The 21,695-nt window shown below is 42.2% G+C and overlaps 1 protein-coding gene across 4 annotated transcripts in view; it reads left to right on the forward strand.

Moving 5' to 3' along the window:
* The window catches only part of TRAF3IP1 (TRAF3 interacting protein 1), a 1,297,461-nt gene that overhangs the window by 1,090,515 nt on the left and 185,251 nt on the right, over positions 1–21,695 (forward strand). For all 4 annotated transcript variants that reach the window (XM_069616014.1, XM_069616012.1, XM_069616015.1 and 1 more), the window contains one exon: positions 10,540–10,576. In XM_069616014.1, coding sequence (XP_069472115.1) covers positions 10,540–10,576 — 37 coding nt within the window. The remainder of the gene's footprint in view (positions 1–10,539; positions 10,577–21,695) is intronic.

Below are 21,695 nucleotides of genomic sequence, written 5' to 3' on the forward strand. Positions count from 1 at the left end.
GCTCATAAAACTGCACAGGCTTGGGCTACTCTCAAAGTACCCTATTCTCTTCCTGAGTTTGGTTTTCTCACACATAAAGTGTTGGATCATAAGCAGTTGGCAACTGTGTACTTTTATTTTGATTAAACTACAGTGTAGCCTTTCTAATGCATTGGTAGCCACGTGTTGGGAGCAAAATGGCTACCAAGTCGTTTAAGCCTTGTGCCCTGACTATTTTCCTTCTTTGTTTTTCTCAGCAAGAGCGCCCATTTGGTCCATTCCGTCTGCATGTACTCTGACTCAGACCTGTGTGACTGGCCTTGTCAAGAGGGAATGAGTTCCCTTCTGAGCAGGGCATGAGAGGGGTAAGGAGAAAGCCAGAGCCAGCCCAAACTCTGAGGGCTGAGGTAGCTGAGAGGGCCCCTTTACCTGTTTTTTCCCTAGCTGCCAGCCTTTACTTTTACAGACCATTAGATGCGCTAGCCTTACCGCCGATAGAAAATGCTTGCCAGTGTTTCTCTTTTCCTTTCAGAGAGGCTGCTGCAAATGGCACAGCTAAATTCAAAGATCAGCAATAAGAAATAATTACCCCAGATATGAAGATGTGACATCAGAGACCGCCAGCAGCGGGAAGCCCGGGCAGAGAGGGAGCAAACCGATGTGTTAGCGGCTGGATGTGGCTGACGGCAAACCTGCACTGCTGCCCGAGAGAACACCGGCATGCATCTGCAAGCCCTCAGACTCCTTTGACCCCCAGTGACATAGCGAGTAGCCATACCCACCCTCCTTGAACAGACTTAACTTGAGACAACACAGGAACGGATCCCAGAAACATGGCAAACCCACAAAGACATTGGGTGGGGCTTTGCCCCCTTTTTAAGACTTTCCTTTTTACATGAATGCCCTGGTTGGAGAAGGCATGCCGGATTGGCTAAGGAGAGTTTCCCAATCTCAGCAGAGTGAGGGGGATTTAACCAGTGCATAGGAAACTGGAACTGTGGGCTGTTCAGGTGAGCAGCAGCAGACCAGAGACGCAGCACTGCTTTGGAAACCGAAGCGAGAAGAACGGTGCGCAAAGAGAAGAACCTTAGTCCCGGTGGTATCCCGAAATCCCTTAAAGGTGCGAGAGACCCAGAGGGAACAGAGGTGGAAGCTAGACGGGCCGGGGACCTTAGCACCGACATACCAAGTATCTGAGGAGAACTTCCTTGTTGCAGTGGCGACCATAGGCCCACTGGGTGTCCAGTCATATTTTCGAATACAATATTTTCGAAAGTCAAAATGTCGAAAATATTTATTCGAAAATAAAAATGTCGAAAAACAGTCGAATTGTTTTCGATTTTTTTGCGATTTTATGTGTTAATAATACATTTTTTATTAAACTTTTTTTTTAAATAATTAAAGGTATATCCATGGGGGGTGGGGGTGATGGGGAGGAGGGGGGGGGTTGGGGTTAGGGGTTTGGGATGGTTTTTTTAAATAATTAATTAATTATTTAATATTATATTAAAGATTTTTTAAAAATAATTAAAGGTATATCTATGGGGGTGGGGGGAGGAGGGGGGGTTGGGGTAGGGGTTTGGGATGGGGGGGTTGGGGGGGACCCCCCCCCCATAAAAAATGTTAGTATTTGTGTAAAAAAAAAAAGTGTTTTGGGGTTTCGATTTTTTTTCGACATTTTTTTTTCGAAATTATGACTTTTCCTATTATATGTATGTGTTTTCGACTTTTTTACATTCAACATTTTTTTTTCGACATTTTTGCTATTCGAAATTAAGTTTTCGACTTTTTGACCACCAGAGAAGGGTTGGAGAACCTAACCAGCATAAGCCAAGCATCACTTCCTCATCTCAGTGGTGACAATAAGCATGCTGACCACCAGAGGCTGGCCAGAGACCCCAACCAGTACAAACCAAGCATCCGAGGAGAGATTCCTCATTGCACTGGCAGTAATAAGCCCACTGGCCACCAGAGAAGGGTCTGGGATTCCAACAAAAGGGAACTGAGCAAGCAAGGATAACTTCATCGCAGTGGCGGTGCTGATCCCAGTGATCAGCAAAGAAGGATTTGGGACTTTGCTAACAACAAAACAGTGTAGCAAAGTGTAAGTCAAGCTGAGGGTTGTGAGAAAGAACTTTTGAGACACCAGGGGAAGGGAGTAATTCCACCTGGCCTTGTGAACTGTGCCAAGCAATACCAGGAGAAGGGGTTCATTCTCCTGGTCTTGAACTGAGAGTTGCAAAGGTGCCACGGAAAGGCAGTCATTGCCACCGATTTTATTGTAAACTCTATGAATCTACACCAGGAGAAGGGAGACATTCTCCCGGATTTTGAGTTGTATAAAGGCTGTGTGAAACCCAAATGCCAGGGCAATGTAGTCATTCCCCTGGCATAATTTTGTTGCAAGAGAACTTTCTTTTGAACACTATCCAAGCATCAAAAGGTAGACATTCCCATGGAGAAGCAACTTGGTTAGTTTATCCTTCAGTTGTAGTGTGAAGGATAGAAGACGGTTGTGACACACTACAGTTGCATTTGATTTGACGGGCATTCTGGCAGACCAGTTGCCATTAGTTTTGAGGCAGGGAACCCCCTCTTAGGCATAATGATAGTGAGGGACTTGTTATACACAAATAATTATATAACCAAAACCATGCCACCTTTTGTGGCAGCTTCCTTCTTTGTCACTCTTACACATCCTACATCTCAGTAGAGCACGAACGACTGGATAGAGTACAGACAGAAGGCCACAAGGGAGTTTAATAAGCCTCCTTTTAGATTAGCATCTTTAGTGCAAATCAGCTTTTTAGACAGTAGTGGCCAACCTTCTGTAACATGTACCTGTGGTTTAAGGATCCCTTTTGCTAGAGAGGAGGTTTATTACATGACAAGAAAGAGGGGGACTGCCCTAGCACTCCTCAAACTACAATAGAAAACCCTTGAACCGCCTCAGAGTTGAGTGTTTCTTGTGACATCTGTAATACCTTACAAAGGCACATTTGGATTTAATAGTGCCTGGTATAAGCTTGATGAGGGTCTCCCAAATAGCTCCATCCGTAGCACACTGATACCTTTTGGGAGGCTTCGGAAGCCCCAGGCTTTTGAATGTGGATGCGGAACCATTTATCAGCCCTACCTGGAACTTCACGCAAGTAACTGGGGAAGATGAGATGTTGCAGAGGACCTCCAATATTGTTTGCCACTAACTGTTTGATGATGAAGCTGCCTCCATCTGTCCAAGGAAATCCTAAGTAAGGTACTTCCTCCTGATCCAGTGGGAACAGCTATATCCTGATGTACTGAATACTGTGTGCTATCCTTGGAGCTCCTGGACTGTGTAATCACTGGTCAGGGAGCCTTTGCTACCTCTGTCAGAACCAAAGCAGCCTTTATCTTGGTCCATTAAGGGACCCTTTGACCTGGACCTCTTTCTCAAGTGAACTTCCTGCATCCTGACCGGCAGCCCTTTGTGCTGACCAGAGCATCCCTTTTTAAGGATCACTATTGTGCTTCCTTGCTGTTACTGTTGTGTCTAGCTCTTTGTGGGTCACCTTGAGGGGGTCTCCCAACTTCACTGTTAGGGAGGTATGTCCATAGCCATTTGGTGAAGGGTTTGAAGAGAATGATCCCGAGTGAAAGAACATTTAGCAGGTGATGGGCTGGTACCAAAGTACTATTTTCCCCCATACACATATGTAGAACGTAACACTCCTCACATAATGTACTGTAAAATATATATTTATTTAGTATTGCATTAAGGTTAAAAAATCAGTCAAATAAATACTTTAAAATACACCAACATATCAAGTATATATGATAAACACAGTAAGGGATAAGCCATGGATTTCACTTCACTCTGTAACACAACAAAGGCGTCTAACCTAGGTAGGTGCTAGGCCTATATGTGTCCTAGAAAGGAGGGGTGAAAAGGTTTACAGCAATAAAGGAAACTGGCCCAAATGGCCAACAGGCAGAAAGTCAAGGTAGAATCACAGTATTCAGCATGGATCTGCCCGAGTTCTTCCTTGGGAATGTATAGCGAGAATGTAACTACAAGTGATAAATGTAGCACCACGATTAACTATCCACAGTTTGTAGCAAAATAAAGCACTGGAGTTCACAATCTATAGGCCACTAGTACGTTCTAAAATTAAAGTCTTTGTTCTAAATAATGGATAAATGTCCTAGTGCAGGTAAATAACTTTAAGTCCATTTGAAGATATTTAAGTAGTTTCCAAAACTTCTCCTGCAGGAAACAATTGGGCTAAATCCCATAGGACTGCAGCAGATATGGGGAACAGTCAGATAAGTTCTTGTTTTACCCCATAGGTGTAGCAGAAAGGCAACCAGCCAGAGGGTGTGCCAGATGGGGTACAACGTTAATTCATCACCCGTTTTCTTTCTGCTGCACTTTTTGCCGAAGAAAACATTGAAAAATATGGGGGTGGGGCATATAAGAGGTAGGGAAGGGTGGGGTGATATATAGGGAATACATAATGAGGGTTGGGGTTTGGGGGAACCCCCAAATAAAAAAAAGAAATCGATACATTTTGTTGGCAAATCATTTTCGGCAAAAAATGCTGCAAAAAGAAAAAGGGTGATGAATGAACATAGAATCCCAGATAGGACTCTCTTGAAGAGTTGAGCCCAGGGTTGAAGATCTAGCAGGTCAGAAAGAAATGTTTACAAAGGGAGAAGGCCAACTCCAGATCTATGATAGGAGAGGGATGTTCAAACCACCCCTCTACCGAAACCAACCACCAGAAAATGAGGTACTCTGAATGCAAAGAATCAGCCCAGGAACAGCATCTGCACAGGTACATTTGGTTGTTAGGTTAGGGCCCACTTGTGGGTGTTGGAGGCTATAAGTAGGCTCTAAGTAGATGGACTTGAACCTAAGGCCCAGCAAGAATCCAGATTAAGTGGGCCAACTAAAAGGACACTGAGAGACGAACCACAAGGCAGAAATCTCTGGACCAAAAAAGAGCTACAGGAACCCAGAAGAACTAGCCAAAACCCATGTCAGCCCAGGAGAGCAGGAGGGTACAGCCAGCTAGAAAATTTCCCATGACGGAGCCCAAAGTGTCCCACAAAGTAGCTGAGGCGGAGCAGAAACAAGCCATTGGAGTTCTACGGATTTTCAGCAGCATTCCATATTCCAGCAGCCTTCTGGTAGGAAATCGGGAATGTATCTGAGTAATGTACAGGGTCTCCCACTGAAATCACATTCAACCAGGGGCTGGCGTGGTCCAGCCCTCCACTCACATTCCATGCAGGTACAGAAAGTCTTTGGTACCCAGCCATTCTGGTTTTCCCTAAAAAGCACCAAACACACTCTCACACTGGGTGTAGATTGGGACGTCTGGAGAACTTTAAACCAGTCTTCACCAATTTAACCCACAATGAAGGGTGCTTTTGTGGGCTCAGAATGAGCACATTTCAGCAAAGCATCCATTTTGGTTGTGGCATATGATTACCCCAAAAGGGTGATCCAAATCAAAATGGCCAGGTGCAGGGCTATACAATTTGATTAGTACCGCAAAGGCTACAAATGCAGTAATAGTGGCTACAACCCTGGTGTAGCACAAACTAAATCACAGCTGCAAGCAACCTACTCCACAATGACTCTTGGACTAACATGTGGAGCTTAAAAGGCAAACCTGCACCTGGTATCATATGACCTTGTAACAGTAGAACATCAGAAAAGGGTTGCAGTGGCACGGGTACTTCAGTAGAAGGGATCTATCTGATCACTGCGATGGCCGAAAAAATAGACTTTTTTTTAACCCTTTACACCACATATATATGTGAAGGAGACCCCGCGCAGCCCCCTGATATTAATATTATACACTTAACCCCCCCACATATATATATATATATATATATATATATATATATATATATATATATATATATATATATGGTGTAAGGGAGGGGGTTAACACTTCAGGGAACCCAGAAAGTACCTCAGCAGGAACCTAAAAAATGAAATTCTGCCCTAACAGTCAGTAACAGTTTATTTGGCAAGCCATCTCCAGAGACTGGTTTACGGCCCTGATACAGGAACCGACACAACTAACAAAACAAAAACCCTGACACTGGTACCACCCCTACATCTGTGAAACCTGGGCTTCCTCTACCTCTCCAGGAGTCTGGTACACATCCTTTGGATCTTCCAACTTGTATTCCTTTGCTGATTCTGTTCCCCTGGGTATTGGGGCTTTGCCTGTATCCCTTCAAGGCCCCCTGCCCTCTATATTCAGTGTTAGAAGGCTTGGCTCAATCTCTGCATTCCTTGATCTAAAGGCCTTCAATTGCTGAAAGTGCCCCTGCACCTCCCCTTGTGGAGTCTTCCATTGCTGCCTTTGTGCACCTCCCCCTGAACTCTAATAATTATTTGTATTGTGCTTTGAATGTTTAGACCTCGGATGTCCACACCAAAAAATAGACACCCCGCTAGGGAATAAAGCAAGGAGGTAGCTTTGCAAGGATAACAATGTTGTTATATAATATAAATGCCAGCAAAGAACTGCTGCCCGAGAGCGCTCTGCCAAAAATTACACGGGCAGCACATTAAAAAGGGCAAATGCATTATCGGTGACGGAATTACATAGGGTAAAAAATCACATTGCTGGTTGGTGGGAACATATAGTTCAGCCTGCTCCATAGGAGATGCCAGGCGCTAAGTGGCTGCTGCTTCCCAGTCGATCTTGGTGCACGTGGGTCAGCTGGGCTCATCCTCGCGGTGAAGGTCGAGTCGCACATTAGAAACATTCTATCTAATCTAAGCTAAAAAGCAGGAACCAGTAATTCATTAGCAATGGCAAGCACCGGAACCTCATATGAAGGGAGGCCTAACAGAAAAGGACATAATATATATGCATATTGACCCTCACATTTAGGACTTTGTTAATACTGTAGTTCCCACAACCAGGTTTCTCCCCCAGGGGTTTGATCTACAGTCTACCTTCCGTGGAGCCTCATGATACGAACAGACGCGTGTTACTATTGGAATGATATACTGCTGTGCAGGCTTTAGATCTGTGGTGGGTAATCTGAAATGGTCAAGACCAGGGGGGTTGGATGTTTATCGGCATGAAAAGAGTTGAGGGGTCAGGGCGAAGGAGTATGGTGGGCTCCGGTCTGGCGTGGTGGGGGTCAGGAGGACACTGCCAGTTTAGTGGGGATGGATGGGCACAGTGCTGGGGCCTGGTACTGTCTCACGCTCTTCGCAGAGCGCATTCTTGGAAACAATACTAGTTATTTGCAACATTGAGACGACAGGGAAAGAATGGACTTTCGTGGGAACAAGGTTCGTGCATAGCTAGCCTGGCCGGCTGATGACTTGGCGCCTCTGTGTGAGCTGGAGATGCGAAAGCCGCAGCCCTCAGAGTGGTGATTTTGGGCCTAGTAAAAAAAATGGCATCCAGGCCTAATTTAAAATGGAGTGTTAGGGCTGGGGCATGGCTTATGTTATTCATCTAATTCTGTGTGCTATAGGGCTCTTACATGCGCCGTGAAGGTAGCGGCTGTTCTCCCTCACCCCTAGCTTTAGATTAAGTTTATTCATTCGGGCTGCGGCTAGGGGGGTGGGGTAAGGTAATTTCCTTCCCAACAGCCTCTTTGCTGAAGCTTCCTGCTGATTTTGTTCTGTTCAATTATACAGGTAGCCTTTTCTAATTTTCAAAATTGTCTATTTGAACATGTTACTTAGTTATACGTTTGTGGTTAATATTTGAATAGATTATAGTTTGGGATTTTCAGGGACAGTTTATGGTTTTTATATACATGTTTTCTATTTTTAAAGAACTTTTAATGTAGGTATTTCTTGATGCTTAACTTTACATAGAGCATATATCTTCAGTAATACTCTGTGTGGATGTTCCTCTCTGTGGTGGTGTCTCTGTGTGTAATCTGTGCTTTATGGCTGGACCTCTCCCCTTCAAAGAGTGAAGCCAGACTGCTCATCCAAATGACCATGGTGACAGTCTGGACTAACTTAATGGAAATCTTGGCTAACAATAGAGGTTGGTATTTACAGGCCCTCACCAGCAGACACTTAAAACATCTTCTTAACACTCAGAATGCAAACATGCAGCTTCAGCTATCTAGTCAATGAGATCAATCCTGTGAGTCTCTGCACACACGTCTGAGTTTTGCCATAGTTGCTTCGTGCTCTTGAACTGTGGAGTTAGGAATAGAATGTTCTTGCAGCGGGTACATTTTCAAAATAGGGAACCACAAGTATTTATCACAGTGGATGTCTCAGCGTTGGATAGAAACCGTGTATAGTCCTGGTCTGAGTTGGAAATGAAATATCACATATGTTTTGGAACTGTAGACTTTTTATCTAGCCCCTAAATCCTTACTTCCTATTCTGCATCAGTTCCTCAGGTGCATGCCAACAGCACCACAGCAAAGTCGGGTGTGACAATAGGCCATTTCAAACATTACTTTTCCTGTACCAGTTTACATCTGCGTTGTGGTACACACAGAGGCTGAATATCTCAGCCATCTTGTTCATTCGCCTTATGGTTGGGAACAGAATCATAAAGTTGCCCAGGATGTTTCTCTACGGAGGACTTTCCCTTGAAAAGTCCTGTTTGCTATTAGGCAGAACCTAAAATGTCAGTCCTATGTGTCTTGAATGGGAAAGAGTAAAGTCTGTAGGGAGACGTTTTTCTGATAGATTAGTCATGCAAGTACCATTATGGCTTTAATCAAGCACATGCAGTTAAGAGTTCTGTAGAAGTGCAGACTCATGAGAGATACTGCGAAGTTTCTGATCATTCCAAACTGGCCTTCTCAGTTATGCTACTCTAATCTGCTACTCATATCGAACAGCGTAATTCTAGATCTACCCTTGAGGGAGAACGTCCTCCTTCGAGAGAAAGGGTTGATTCTTAACCCATCCCTACCATCTGTCAACTAAGGTGCTTAATTTCTGAGTGGTTAGTTCATGCTTGTGCAGGAAATTCGGTGCACAACATTCCAATTGCTTGCTTCCAGGAAGAATTCAAAGAGGAAGCAGTGTAAAAGCAAATGGTATGTTTTTGTCACTTATGTTTGTATACAATATAAATTCTTTGTCCGCATCTGTAGGCAACCATTCTCTTTGTCCTATTTAGCCAAGACCGGCATAGATACAGGATCTTGTAAGCTTGTCAGCTGTTTTGACATGTTACAACAAGGATTATTCACATGTATTTTTCTTTAAAGAATATAGTAATTGGGCATAATGGTGTGCATCATCTTCATTCCCCATTTCAACACTCTTCCTTCCCCCAGTCCCTCTGATGGACTTGGAAGTGGTTCTGCATTAGCTTATGAGGAAGCCTTTTCAGACCAGGGCTTCCTCGAACATTAATCTTTGATCTTGGAAGACTGTCTTTTTGGTTGCGGTCATGTCTGCCAGGAGAGTAAGCAAGTTGCTGGCATTATTCTGTAAGGAACCGTTTACAGTCTTTCATGCTGATAAGTTTGTTTTAAAGTTGATTCTGTTTTCATCCCTAAAGTTTTATCAGATTTCCATTTGAAGCAGAACATAGTTTTACTTTTTTTTTCAAACTAGCCCACGTAATTCTCAAGCAGCAGACGCTTTGTATAATTTGGCTATGAATGGGTGTTTACTTTTTTTAATTAGATAGGATAATACTTTTCTGTAGGCCTAATAATCTGCCCATTATTCATGGTGGAGTGTCCTCTGTTTATACTGCGTCCCAGGCCGCTATCAACTGGTGCATTGAGTGTTTAAGTGCTCTGGTGCCAAGAGACTTAATTCACTTTCCACCAGATCCAAGGCATCATCTATAGCATTTCAGAGGCATGTGCCTGTCACTAGCATCGGTAGACCATCAACATGTGGGATGTTTCTTTTGGCCAAGAGGTGCTGTTCAAGTTGTTGACTTGAGGCTTGTTGGCATATGCTGTCTCCTCCCAATTATTTTTATTTTATATAATCTGTTCAACAAGTTTGGAAGGAGGGAGAGTGCATGACATAAGAACAACGCCCATGTACAGTTCTGTAAATGCAGTTCTGCAATGGAGAAAAAAGGTTTCCTGGCCTGTTGCAGGAGCATGCCCCCAAATAATTTGTGAATCTTAGTAGGGTTTGAATTGTGAGTTCCCAAATCCCCACAAGGTGATATTTTAATTCCTTCATCCCTCCCTAAACATTGTCACAGCTGGTTTCTAGAAGCCCCCGATTGTCACCTCTGTTTTGCTTAATCTCACTTTGTGCTTTTGTCACATCATGAGCGGATTAATAGATGAGCCAAGAGTGGGTGTATGATTCTTATCGAATGATATGTCAAAGAGACTTGCAGATGCCACACTGGCATGCACGTCTTTATCCAGCTCCACTTACCACAGATGTGGGTATGCACAATTGTGCAAATCAGTTGTAAGATTAAACCTATGGATGAGCAATTATGATGTAAGTAATGTATCGATGTACTGAACGCCGATCCGGCAATTCCGGGCAGCAATAAGCAGTTTGTTGTGCTACAGAGCTTCTAATTTCTGAAATTCCTGAAAAGCTCTTTCGCTTTGTATTTGCAGGACTCTGCTGTGGAGCTGAATGAGGATGAAAAGCATGGTAAGGCCTTATTTCTGTGCAGCGCAATAACAATAGATCAGTGTTGTTAGGTAGCATACAGGATGCAGCACTGGCATACAAACAATGCTGATAAACACCTGAAGTTCAGTTTAGGGATACCATTTTTTGCTTCAGATGGCCTTAATCGTTGCTGAGATTTTAAGGTTCATAGCCACAAAGTGGGGCTAATGGTGACACTCTCTGCAAGTAGCTTCTGGGATAATAAGCATATTGTTTGGATAGCAAGGTGAGTTCCCTGAATGATGGGAGGCTGCAGGAACCATTCTGGAGAGAAGGGGCCTAACCTGGTGGATCATGGCAAAGAGACAGTGTTGAGATGCCAAGGAGAAATGAATGTATCCCATCACATGTTTTATACAATTTGTACATGCACAATGATTGAACATCTTACAGACAGTAAATACTGTATTGCTGGTTGGGTTCTCAGATATATTTCACAGGCTTTATAATTGGTATTTTACTTACATTTAATGTAGCAAAACTACATATGGTCCGGTTTGTACACATGGGTGAGGCGCATGGCTTGCACTGCCAGTGCGGTTACAATTCACAGCATTAATCAAATCGCTCTGAGAAATGGTACTGAACGCAGTCTTGGTTCAACCAGCAGCATTCAATAAACACATATTCATTTTACACATGTACTGTTGAGAATTCATTATGAATTGGGCAATGTGACATTCCAATTCATAATCATAAGCCATGATTTCTGCATTTTATTCTTAAACAGTAAATTCTAAAGAAACATCTATTTTTAAAGGTTTCATTATATAGCTCCAACTGCCCCTTTGAGCGGCTGAAGTTCAATATTTCATTTTAAAACAGAGCAAAATCACATAGAGTAATGGTATTAAAGGTTACACTTCAGAAAGAACGAAACCTCTGACTAATTTTAAAAACTGGACAAACATTTTGTATCCACTGTGTTTGAGAATTGCATTGGGCAACAAAGCCATATCTTGTTTATATGAGCCCTCCTTGGAATAATATAAACTCTAGCAACATGTACCTTCTTGTCGAGATAATTTTCTGTTGTAAAGTAAAGGAGATTTTGCATCAACCTGCCTCAAGGGTTGCAGTGCATAAACCATGACTCGCAACACTACAAACCAAAACATAAGGCTCTGTGACCTTACAAAAGAAAAAGGAAGCCAGGATTGGTATAAGTTGTCATGTGGTTTAGCTAAAGCCTATTTCAGATCTACCTAAGATGCTTTAAAGGGGTTAGGCAGACGTGTTGGAGGCCTGTTGAAGTAAGGCCCTAGTCCCTGCATCTTTGCTCTAAACTACTACTTTACCATTTTCTGTTAATTCTAATTTTACTCCACATGTTTAAATTTTACATTGGTCCTCTTGAGTTTAATGCTAATTCTGTTGGAATTACTGCACAACTCCTTTATCTCCACTCGGTCTTACAGATTTACTACAGGATTAAGAGTTGTATGTTGGCACTCGAGGAAGAAACCACAGGTGGATGATTGGGTGAACGACATAATTTTTCAGAGGCGGGGCAGGATGTAGAAGTATTTGGATTTGCGGTCATCCTTAAATGAGCTGTGTGGGTAATTTGTATTGCATATTACTGCATATTCAAAGGGGTAAGGAATCATAATGTAGTAATGAGATGAGAGTTGCACCAGTATTGGCAACACCCCCAACAGCCCCACCTGTTCCCCATCTCGATCACAAACAGAAATATACCCTGAGAAGGGTGCAGTAGGACATTAACACAAACATTCAGAGCCATGTAGTTGCCTTTAAGAGTAGAATAGATAGTGTGACACAAGCAGGGCGGCAGGTAGTGCAATTATACACACAGGGAATGACTAAATGGTGGCACATATACACACGCACACATGAAGTACATGCACATGTAGCCGACATAAAGAAACACGTAGAAGCACGTACAGGCGAAGAGCACGCAGACTTGAAGAACATTTGCATGCAGATGAAGAATATTTGCATGAAGACATGAAGAACACGTCTATGAAGACACAGAGAAAATTAACAGTGATGAAGGGCACAACATGGTGAAAAATCTATTTAAGTACTGCCGTTTTAGATTAATTCCAGTCCAGTAAGGCCTCAATTCTGGAATACAGTGGCTTGAGACATAATTGCTTAAAACCCAGTTTTCAGGCCTCACAGAGCTCCAAAGGTAACTTACAGCAGCCAAGGCCAGTATGCTGAAGGGAGTTCAGCGTAGCAAGCTGAAACCACACCAGATAGCCTTTCCCAAGGCACACAGCCCAATTATTAAAGCTAATTAGTTTCAGTTGGTAGTAGTTAGAAACACACACATCCTTGAATGCCAAGTGCAAGTAGCTACTTCCAATTGCTCACATAATGAATGAATACACAGTGCCCTGAGTGGCTGCCAAAGGAAAGTACACACAATTGAATAGTAGAGAATTCCAATAAATAGACAAAATTGAGCTTTGAATAGTGGTCCCCTATCACATGACTGAAACAATGGCCATTTATGCCAGAGCCAATTTGATGCTGCTCCTGCCATTTCCTTAGCACATCCAGACACAGAGGCAGCACACCATGGCCACGAATGAGATTGACTATGAAAAACCAGGACTGGGAATGAGTGGGGAGTGTCTTCTTTAACTGAATTATAGCGGTACACCCATCTCCCCTTCCTCACCACGTAACTTGGCACTGCTTGAACGTGGCCAAAGACCTGTCCAATCACCTTTTTGTTTTTCTTATCGACCAATGTAGTATAGTGCCTACCAGTTGGATGCTAAGTAGAAATGTGTCATTGTAGGAGGTTGAAGCTGAGAGGAGCCGCTAGTTGGAGAAGAACCAGTTATGATGTTTGCTTATAGATAACCATATATCCTATATTCTACCGTCCAATCCAGGACTAGAATAGAGGTTTTAAGATAATAGCTAATTGTCACATCATTTATGACGGGTTTTCAATATAGAAAGTTGTTTCTATTAACATTTAGAGATTGTATTTCATACTCTCTCCCAGCAGGCATTTTATTTTTGTTAATAAAGCTGGGTTTTCTGGTGCACCTGGAGTTAGATTTATTGCGTTTTTTTCCTTTATAGGAATGTTTATTTTTGTGGTTGGCTGTGTGTTTTTTTATTTTTTGTGTGTTTGTTTTGTTTTTGTCCTGCTTTTGGATTTAAATTAGTCGGGGGATTCTGTGTTTTTTGTGACTTTCAATTGTTATTACTGTAGAATTGAGTATTTTTATGTTTCTTATAATTTTTGATTATATGATGTGTATTGTATTTACTGTTTCTTTCGACTTGTATTTATTCGATTGTTGGGTTTCTTAGAAAATATATAAATAAAATTATCAACCAAAAAAAAGTTGTGCGCCACATTTAAATCTCCATTTTTGGAGTCCGTAGTACTCAACAGGGATTTTGTTAGATTTACCACGAGCAGTAATTCTGATGTGTAAATCCAACAGTTTGTGAAGGTTAATAGAAGAATTTACCTCTAGCTGTATGCTGGCGGTAAATTCTCCTTCACCTCCAATCTCGTAATTCTGTTTTGGGAGAAAGTGGTGGTAATTCCATAACTGCTCTTTTAACACCATTTGTTCCCACACCACCAAACCTGTAATGGGGCTTATTGTTTTGAACTGAATGGTATATAGACCATAGTATTTTCTGTTTGGAGAGCATCATAAATGTTTACTGATGTTTGGAGCACCAGTCAAGTTGTGTTACAAGTTTGGCCACAGCACACATGAAAACCTGTCTCTTTCCTTGTACTTTAAGCCAAGATAAGCAGCGCCCATAAATGCAGTGGTGATGGGAGAGAGGAACCAAACATGTGGATTGCTCCCACTTTACTTATTTTCATCCATAACTTTAGGTTGCTTTTTGAACATTGCCTTTTAGTAGCCATGGACATTTGATGGAGGTTTAGCCCTTCCATTTAATTGGTTTTCAGTGCCTGAAATAACATCACATGGCTACTGACTTGCTTTCCTGACGGCACTAATGTGATTACATCCTTGCTCATGCTATGCCATATTTTCAATGGCTATGCACATTGATGAATGGGTGTAGGCAAAAGATTCCTAGACGTGAATAGAACAGTGGGTTGCTAGGACTATATTCAAGTACACTATTGATTACATTAGGAATTGCTTAATACCTTTTTTAATACTCCTATTATCTACACAAGAATAAATATACATGAATGATAAACACGTGAGAGCCTTATTCATGTAATCCCAATTTGTTAATATAAAGAGGCATTATATTAGTAGTGTAAAGGCTTGTTTCAGAGGGAAAACATTGTAGGGAAATTGTAATGACTTGTAATCTTTATTTATATAAGTGTAATACAAATTGGTTCCTAGATATTCTGGGAGGTAAGCCCACAACAATTTTGCTGACTAATCGTATAAATCCTATAAATCCTAGTCATCTAAGTCTCCCTGGAGCCTTACATTGGTAAAGCACTATTCTCTGCTATCAAACATAGGCTGGGAGGTTAGCTTAAGGGCAATGCACTTGTCTTATAAACAAGACATTGCAGAGCAGCACAGGTTCAATACTCGGTCCCGTGCTTGGAGGCTGGACTCTCTCGCATGAAGCATGATATAAAAATGCAATTTTATTTTTATATTTAACCTTGCCACAATCTCAGTAGGGCTTTCAGACTGACTCTGGTGTAGAGGTTAAACTGTGGAAAGCAGATATGTTGAAAATCATCTCACCGCAATCCCACCCCTAGAAGAAAGGCCAGAGCGGTTTTGCAGTGGAGGGCGTCTTATTGGAGTAAAATGTACCCAATGTCAACCAGACATCTTATTTTGATTACAGCCCTCTATACAGAGCTTACCCTGAGGGCAAAGAGCATTGGTAAGCAAACAGTTTCAGAATGAAAAAGTTAGTGCTAAAGTGAACAGGAAGTTAGTGACTTTGGAAAAAAAACAGTGTGATTTCTACTGGCATAAAGTGGGTAAAGGACTTTTGACAGTGGATAATCAGCATTTTCAGGATGGTTGCATAAATTTGAATATTTGGAAAATGTAAGAAGTGCCAAATTAGTGTATCGGTGATTCCTGCGAAGATGCATGTTGAGGGTCTGCCTGCGAAGTTTCAAGATGTCGTAGTTTTCCTGTCCTTTATAAACGGAGCAAAATATATCTATCCTATGTGATTAATCTAATGGAGTCATCACATATTCCCCGGTGGTGACCTCCTCCCATGTGGCCAGGGGACGGCAGCCACTACCTGATCCTGACTTTGGAGGCAGATTTATAATGGAGCATCACATGAGAGGAGAAAACTAGAAGGGAGATGTCATGACTTCATTGGACGAGATGTGGTATTTCCCCTTTTCCCATGAGCAAGAGCTTCTAATACCAAAGATCCTCATGGCATACTGCCAATTGCTTGTTCCCCCTTGTAGAAGAAGTGCAGAAACCTCTTCCTATATTTCTGGTCAAGTACCTAACTACGACACAAACACACACAAGGTCAACGCATCTTTTTCTTCCAAAGTACCTTTTTGTAAAATCAGCAAGAACTACTGTTCTATAACTCCTATTGACTTCAACTCAGATAATTCCCCAAGTACTGACATAAGGGGCATGCAGGAGTTTGAACAAAATACCAAGAGCCTGAAACATAAGGTGCAGTCTAGTTTTTGTAAAGCACATGTGTGCATGACATTTGAATCTGGCAACCGCACTATTCGAGGAGGCAGTACTGGAAGAGACGTTGGCTCCGGTCCCAGAGCAAAACGACGCACAGATCATGTACCACTGTGGCAAAGTGCAGGAGGCCGCTGCATGAGACGGAGAGAGTGAAGTGCTGTGGAGATGCTGGGAGCTGTGAGAAAAGGCCCTGGGTTTTCGGCAAGTCAAGAAGGTGGCAGTCTCCATTCTAGGAGCTGCAGAAAAGCAGGCGTGTGACCGCGCAGCTGCGAGGGAAGCTGCAAAACCGCGAATTGGACTGAAGATGCTAGAGAACGCTGGTGAGTCTTCCAAAAGCCATTGAGGACACTGCTGTGTTCCGGCAACTGTGCCAACAGCAGTTTGAACTTTATGGAACAATTGTTTGAAGACTTATTTGAATGCAGAAACGGAAACGCACAAACCCCAATGAACTAGGAATATGTGAACTGCAAACGTGGGGAAAACATTCAACAAGCCTTAGCACAAACCTACTTACGAAACCAAGCACAATATATACAGTGTTGGCAACACCGAGAACTGTAAATCGCACGAGAAGTCCTGGCACGCAAGATACCAGGCAGCTCAGAGATATACATATAAAAGTCCTGGCAAGAGAGTATACCTTGCAAGCAAAATCTATAAAGTGAAGCCCTGCCAGGTGAGTACACCAGGCAGTGGACACTGCATACGGGAACCTGGCAGGAGAGTATACCAGGTAATGTTCAAGCCCCATAGATGTTAAAGAAACACCATATTGGCTGACCCAAGGAAAGATTGTTGTTTGAATCAAGGAGAAAGTTGCATGAAAGTAAGACAGTCACAGAAGTTTTTGTTTAAACATGAACCTTGAGAAGCAAAGGGGGAAACAAAGGAACTGCTAGTAAAGGAAATTGTGTTCACTCCACTTAAGAATCCAGGGCAAGGAATCCACACTCTAGAACCTAGGGCTTCCACCTCCTTGGAGAACATTTTTGTTAGAACTTTTTTCACTTCAGTTGTGAATACTTTTTGCCAGTTTCGAGTACAAGATAATTTCCTTACACATTTTTATTGTTTTGTTAGTAGTTTGAGGGTCAGGAAAGGACGATTTGCACACAAGGATGGCTTTTCAGGTATTGACCTGACACAGAGAGATCCTTAGTTTTGGTTTACAGATGGGGGAAACTCCTCTTTAGCATAGGGTTAGAGAGTCATTTTCCCAACCCTCCCAAAACATGACAACCTTGTGTTCCGCTCTCATTTCTCACTCCTCACACTGAGAAGAGACTGCCGGAGCATTTTTGCACAGTTCGGTGCCAGGACTCATGTCCTCCCTCCGCCCCCAATCTGCCAGTGATTACAATCTGTTTGGTGGATAGGTTCTTATGACCGCCACCCAAAGAACGACTGGAAATCCTCCCAAGTGGGGCAAAAAGGAGGGATTTTGACTTTTGGCTTGGTCTCAAAAAGGAAGTATCTTTGTGAGATTATGCAGTGTCCTCTTTATGATGGTCTCAGCCATTCTCCTCCATCCTTAGGGTCTGCCTCTTTTTCTCATTGCCCACTGCATGATAAAAAAAACATTTCTTTTCAACCAGCATCAATCTTTTGCAACTTGCTGCAAATAGGTGTCATTGATAGTCTGTCACCCATTTGATCTATGGAACTCTATCCCATCATTTGCCAGCTTTTTCACACCCTACCTCCGCCCAGATAGGAGAAAAAACAATAAAACATTACCACTAGTAATATTAACATTATTCCCACCCTTTGGGGAGCCCTGGGTGCAAATAGCAATCACCCTATGTAGGGGTCTTGCAGGACCGATAGCGGCCCTGAGCCCTCACTGAGTCTTTCTTTTCACTTGGCCTACCCAGGCTGATGGGCCGCTACCAGCCCTGAAGGTGGGTGTGTTGGCTAAATTTTCTCATTTCTTCTTGTAAGAAAGTCACAGGCCAGGACTGACTTGCCCATTCAGCTCTGCACTTCCTGTTTTGTGCGATCTATCTCATACTGTGACTAATAGGGAAGACACGCCTCCTTAATTGCATACCCAAGGGTTTCAGAAGGAGGAAGATGGCCGAGCCATCTTTCTGTTGTGGTGTTGATAGGTGAAAGGAAGAACGGGTTCACAGTGATCTTGAGCTTAGGGAGGAGTTTATTAATTATTCTGCCCCTTGATTAGTATAGAAGGAATTTGAGGCATATGGCATTTGCTTAGTAAGTGTAGTTCTGCTCTTTAAAAGGAAACGTCACTGTAAAGGATTTGACTACCAGCACATGCAGTTACTTTGGAAGCCCTTCTCTACAGAGTGCACAAACAGTTGACAGCTGGAACAAACTCGAAAAAGTAAGCTTATTTGTCAACATGCAGAACTCAATGGCAATGTTGTGACAACTGGTAGTGGTAGCCCAATACTACTTTTATTTTGGTAAAACATTCACCCCATCCACATAGTCCTTCTGAATGTATATTTTTTGTATAACTATGCAACGTTAAATGCTTGTGCCAGAAGATTATCCAATTTTCGTAGACTTCCTGTGATAGTTATTGGTCTATCATTTCCAAACCTGTAATGGTTTGCTTCATAATCCTGAATTAATGGCTTGCTAGATGAATTTTTAGATGATTTATAGGTTTCTCTGTTTTGTTTGTCTCTTTATGTTGTCCGCGCCTTTATGCCTGCTTGGTGTAATGTAATGTAATGCTGGGTGTAGCAAAGATTATTCTTTGGAGATCTATATTTTTAAGTTTTCCCGAGGACCCAATGGTCAGTTTAGATCATGCTTCTTCAGACTCATCCTGCAAGCTCATTCCAAATGCAGGCAAGTGCATCCAAGAGCATCCAAGAGCAAAAGGTTGCAGAACAGTGTTGTGGTCATTGATTTTCATTCTAAGGTTTAGCAATTGCTTTTTCTGACTGGTGGTGAAGGTATTAAAACAAATGGATTTGTTGTGTTCCTATTGGAACTGTGCATACATTTTGCTGGTGTAAACATTTCAGGTTACAAGCTACTAACGAGGCATAAAAAGTCACTTGCCTCCTCAGTTCTTATACACAGCACATTATCAAGTATTGTATAACTATGTATGTGTGATCTTTCTTCCTAATCCTTTGGGATATATAACCAGCATTTTGAAAATAGACTTCCAAAACTTTTTTACTATCATTCAAAGTAATGTCAGCAGCTTCCATATTGGCACCTTTTTAAATCTTGAGCCCTTTGGGGAACCCACGACGTTGAGCCTTTTATTAACCGTAGAACTATGGTGCAGACTCATTCGTGGACCCCTTGACAACGAATGGCCTTTTTAGATCCCATTTGCTACGGTACTTATCCTTTGGACCTAAACGTGCCTTTAAAAATAATGCATGGATCTAACTGGTGCAGGGTCCAAGGATCTCTTGGGCTTACATGATTGGTTGGAAGTACAGATTGAAGAGTCCTTGTGCTGACAACCCATAACGAAAAGATGCAGAAAGTAATGAGTCTCTTGACTGAGTGTTCTTGAACAGACATGACCGACAGTAAGTGTGGACTAAAAGGAGCCGCTGTACTGACCAGACACATGCAGGAATTGCAAATGAATGCCAGATCGCGGTGGCGGCAGCAGCAGTAGCTTTCTTGCTGTCGAACGGTTGGCAAGGCTTTGTGAATCGGAGGCTGGTGACTTTTGATGAAGTGATACCGAGTGGTAATACTATAGCTTTATAGACCTGTAGTGAGGGCCGTATGGGCCCTGAAGACTGAGTTAAAGGCCCAAGTGTAGCCTTTAACGAGGTATGCGGGACTAGAACGCCTGCTATGGCCCGAGCTACAAGTTAATAAAGCTATTAGAACACCCTCAGCATTTCATTATATTAGAAAAAAGATAATTGACTAATGAATGTGTCAGAAATAAATGTTTATTTGGAAAAGGGTTAGAAGGTGGAAAGGGTAGCTTTGTAAAGAAAAATATGTATTTTAGTTTGTGTCATTGTAGTAAAGATGCACACAGTGTAGGAGTAGAAAGTGGAAGCTGCTATTCTAGAGCCTTTTTTTGGTTGTGGCTTTTTTATAGGATTGTGGGAGGTAATTAGCATTGGGGGTAGGGTTTTTAATTGTGGAAAGCAACTGTGGTGCGAGTAGTTTTTAAAAAAAAAAAAAAAAACATTTAAATCCGGCCAGGGCAGTGCAGGTGCAAAGTTCATTGTTTTAAATGTAAATTTAAAATTGAATCATTTATACCACAAAAACAAGTGTGTAATTACCATTCAGTGGGTGGGCACTACATAATGATTACTTACTTTGGTTTGTAAACGTTTGTTTCCTTGCTTGCAGTGCTTGTATTGCATTGTTATTGATCTGAAAAGAAAGCTTTCCTTTACTTAGTTTCGTTGAGTGGACACGTTCGATATGCTCGGACAGCAAAGCGGCATATAGTGTTAGCAGAGTTTAAAAGAAAGCTTTAATTTTGTTAGCTTTCGTGAGAGGGCCGAGCTACGTTATGTCTGCTAACACGGCAATGCAGCACAAAAATGATTGCCGGAGCTTAAACATTAATCTTTAATTTCCTTAGCTTCCGTCAGTCACGCTCGCACTGCAACGTAGTAGATTTACTATTGCAAGTGCGGAACGGGACACGGGCGGATCAGAAAGGTGACAGCAACTTTTTTCTTGCCGGCAACTTCTTTTCCGGGCTGCAATGGGCAGCAAATGTATGAGATTTCATTATTTTCCAGGCTTTATTTAATCTGCGAGCTATACCAATTTGTATAGCCAGCAGATTAACCAATCAGGTTGATGCAAACACCAGAAGGGTGTTCTAGTACTGAGGATGTTTTGCTAATCACATTGTTTTTGATCCTTCATCCTCGACCCATTTTTGGCATGCACCGCAATTTACAAATCTTAAGGTGTTGCACCCAAGGGGGAGAGAGGGAGGTCCTTTGATCTTCAAGATCTTGAGCTTTCAAATGGTTTCTCAATTTGATAGGCATGACCAACAAAAGTGTATATCATGCCTTTTAAAGCACTCCCTTGCCAAGACTGGTGTTTATCCCTGAGGAAGGCTGAGACGGTGTGAAGAATTACCCATGAGCCCGAAAATTCGAGTAAGCTGTGAAGAAGCCGGTGATGAACTCCATTCGCAACCAGACATTGTTAAACAAGTTTTTAAGCCCTAGGTGTAAAGCTATAAGCCGCCAGGCATATTTGGAAGTAGTGGCACATGGTTGGATATATTTTGTGTGCCGGATCATAATTAATAGTGGTCCACAATTTTAGGCTTTGTTGCACAGATTGCTGTATTTTGCACATTATATGAAGTGTATGATTGGTTTTTGTGTTGTCCATATTGTCTTATGTGGTATGTGTCACGAGGGAGGATGAGTGCATGAATTTCGAGATTTATTATATATTTTGCATTGGTTAACAGGGGAGTTGCTAGGTCTGGAAAAGATCCAGGG

Source organism: Ambystoma mexicanum, chromosome 9 (assembly GCF_040938575.1).
Source record: "Ambystoma mexicanum isolate Mex_15411 chromosome 9, UKY_AmexF1_1, whole genome shotgun sequence".
NCBI lineage: Eukaryota > Metazoa > Chordata > Amphibia > Caudata > Ambystomatidae > Ambystoma > Ambystoma mexicanum.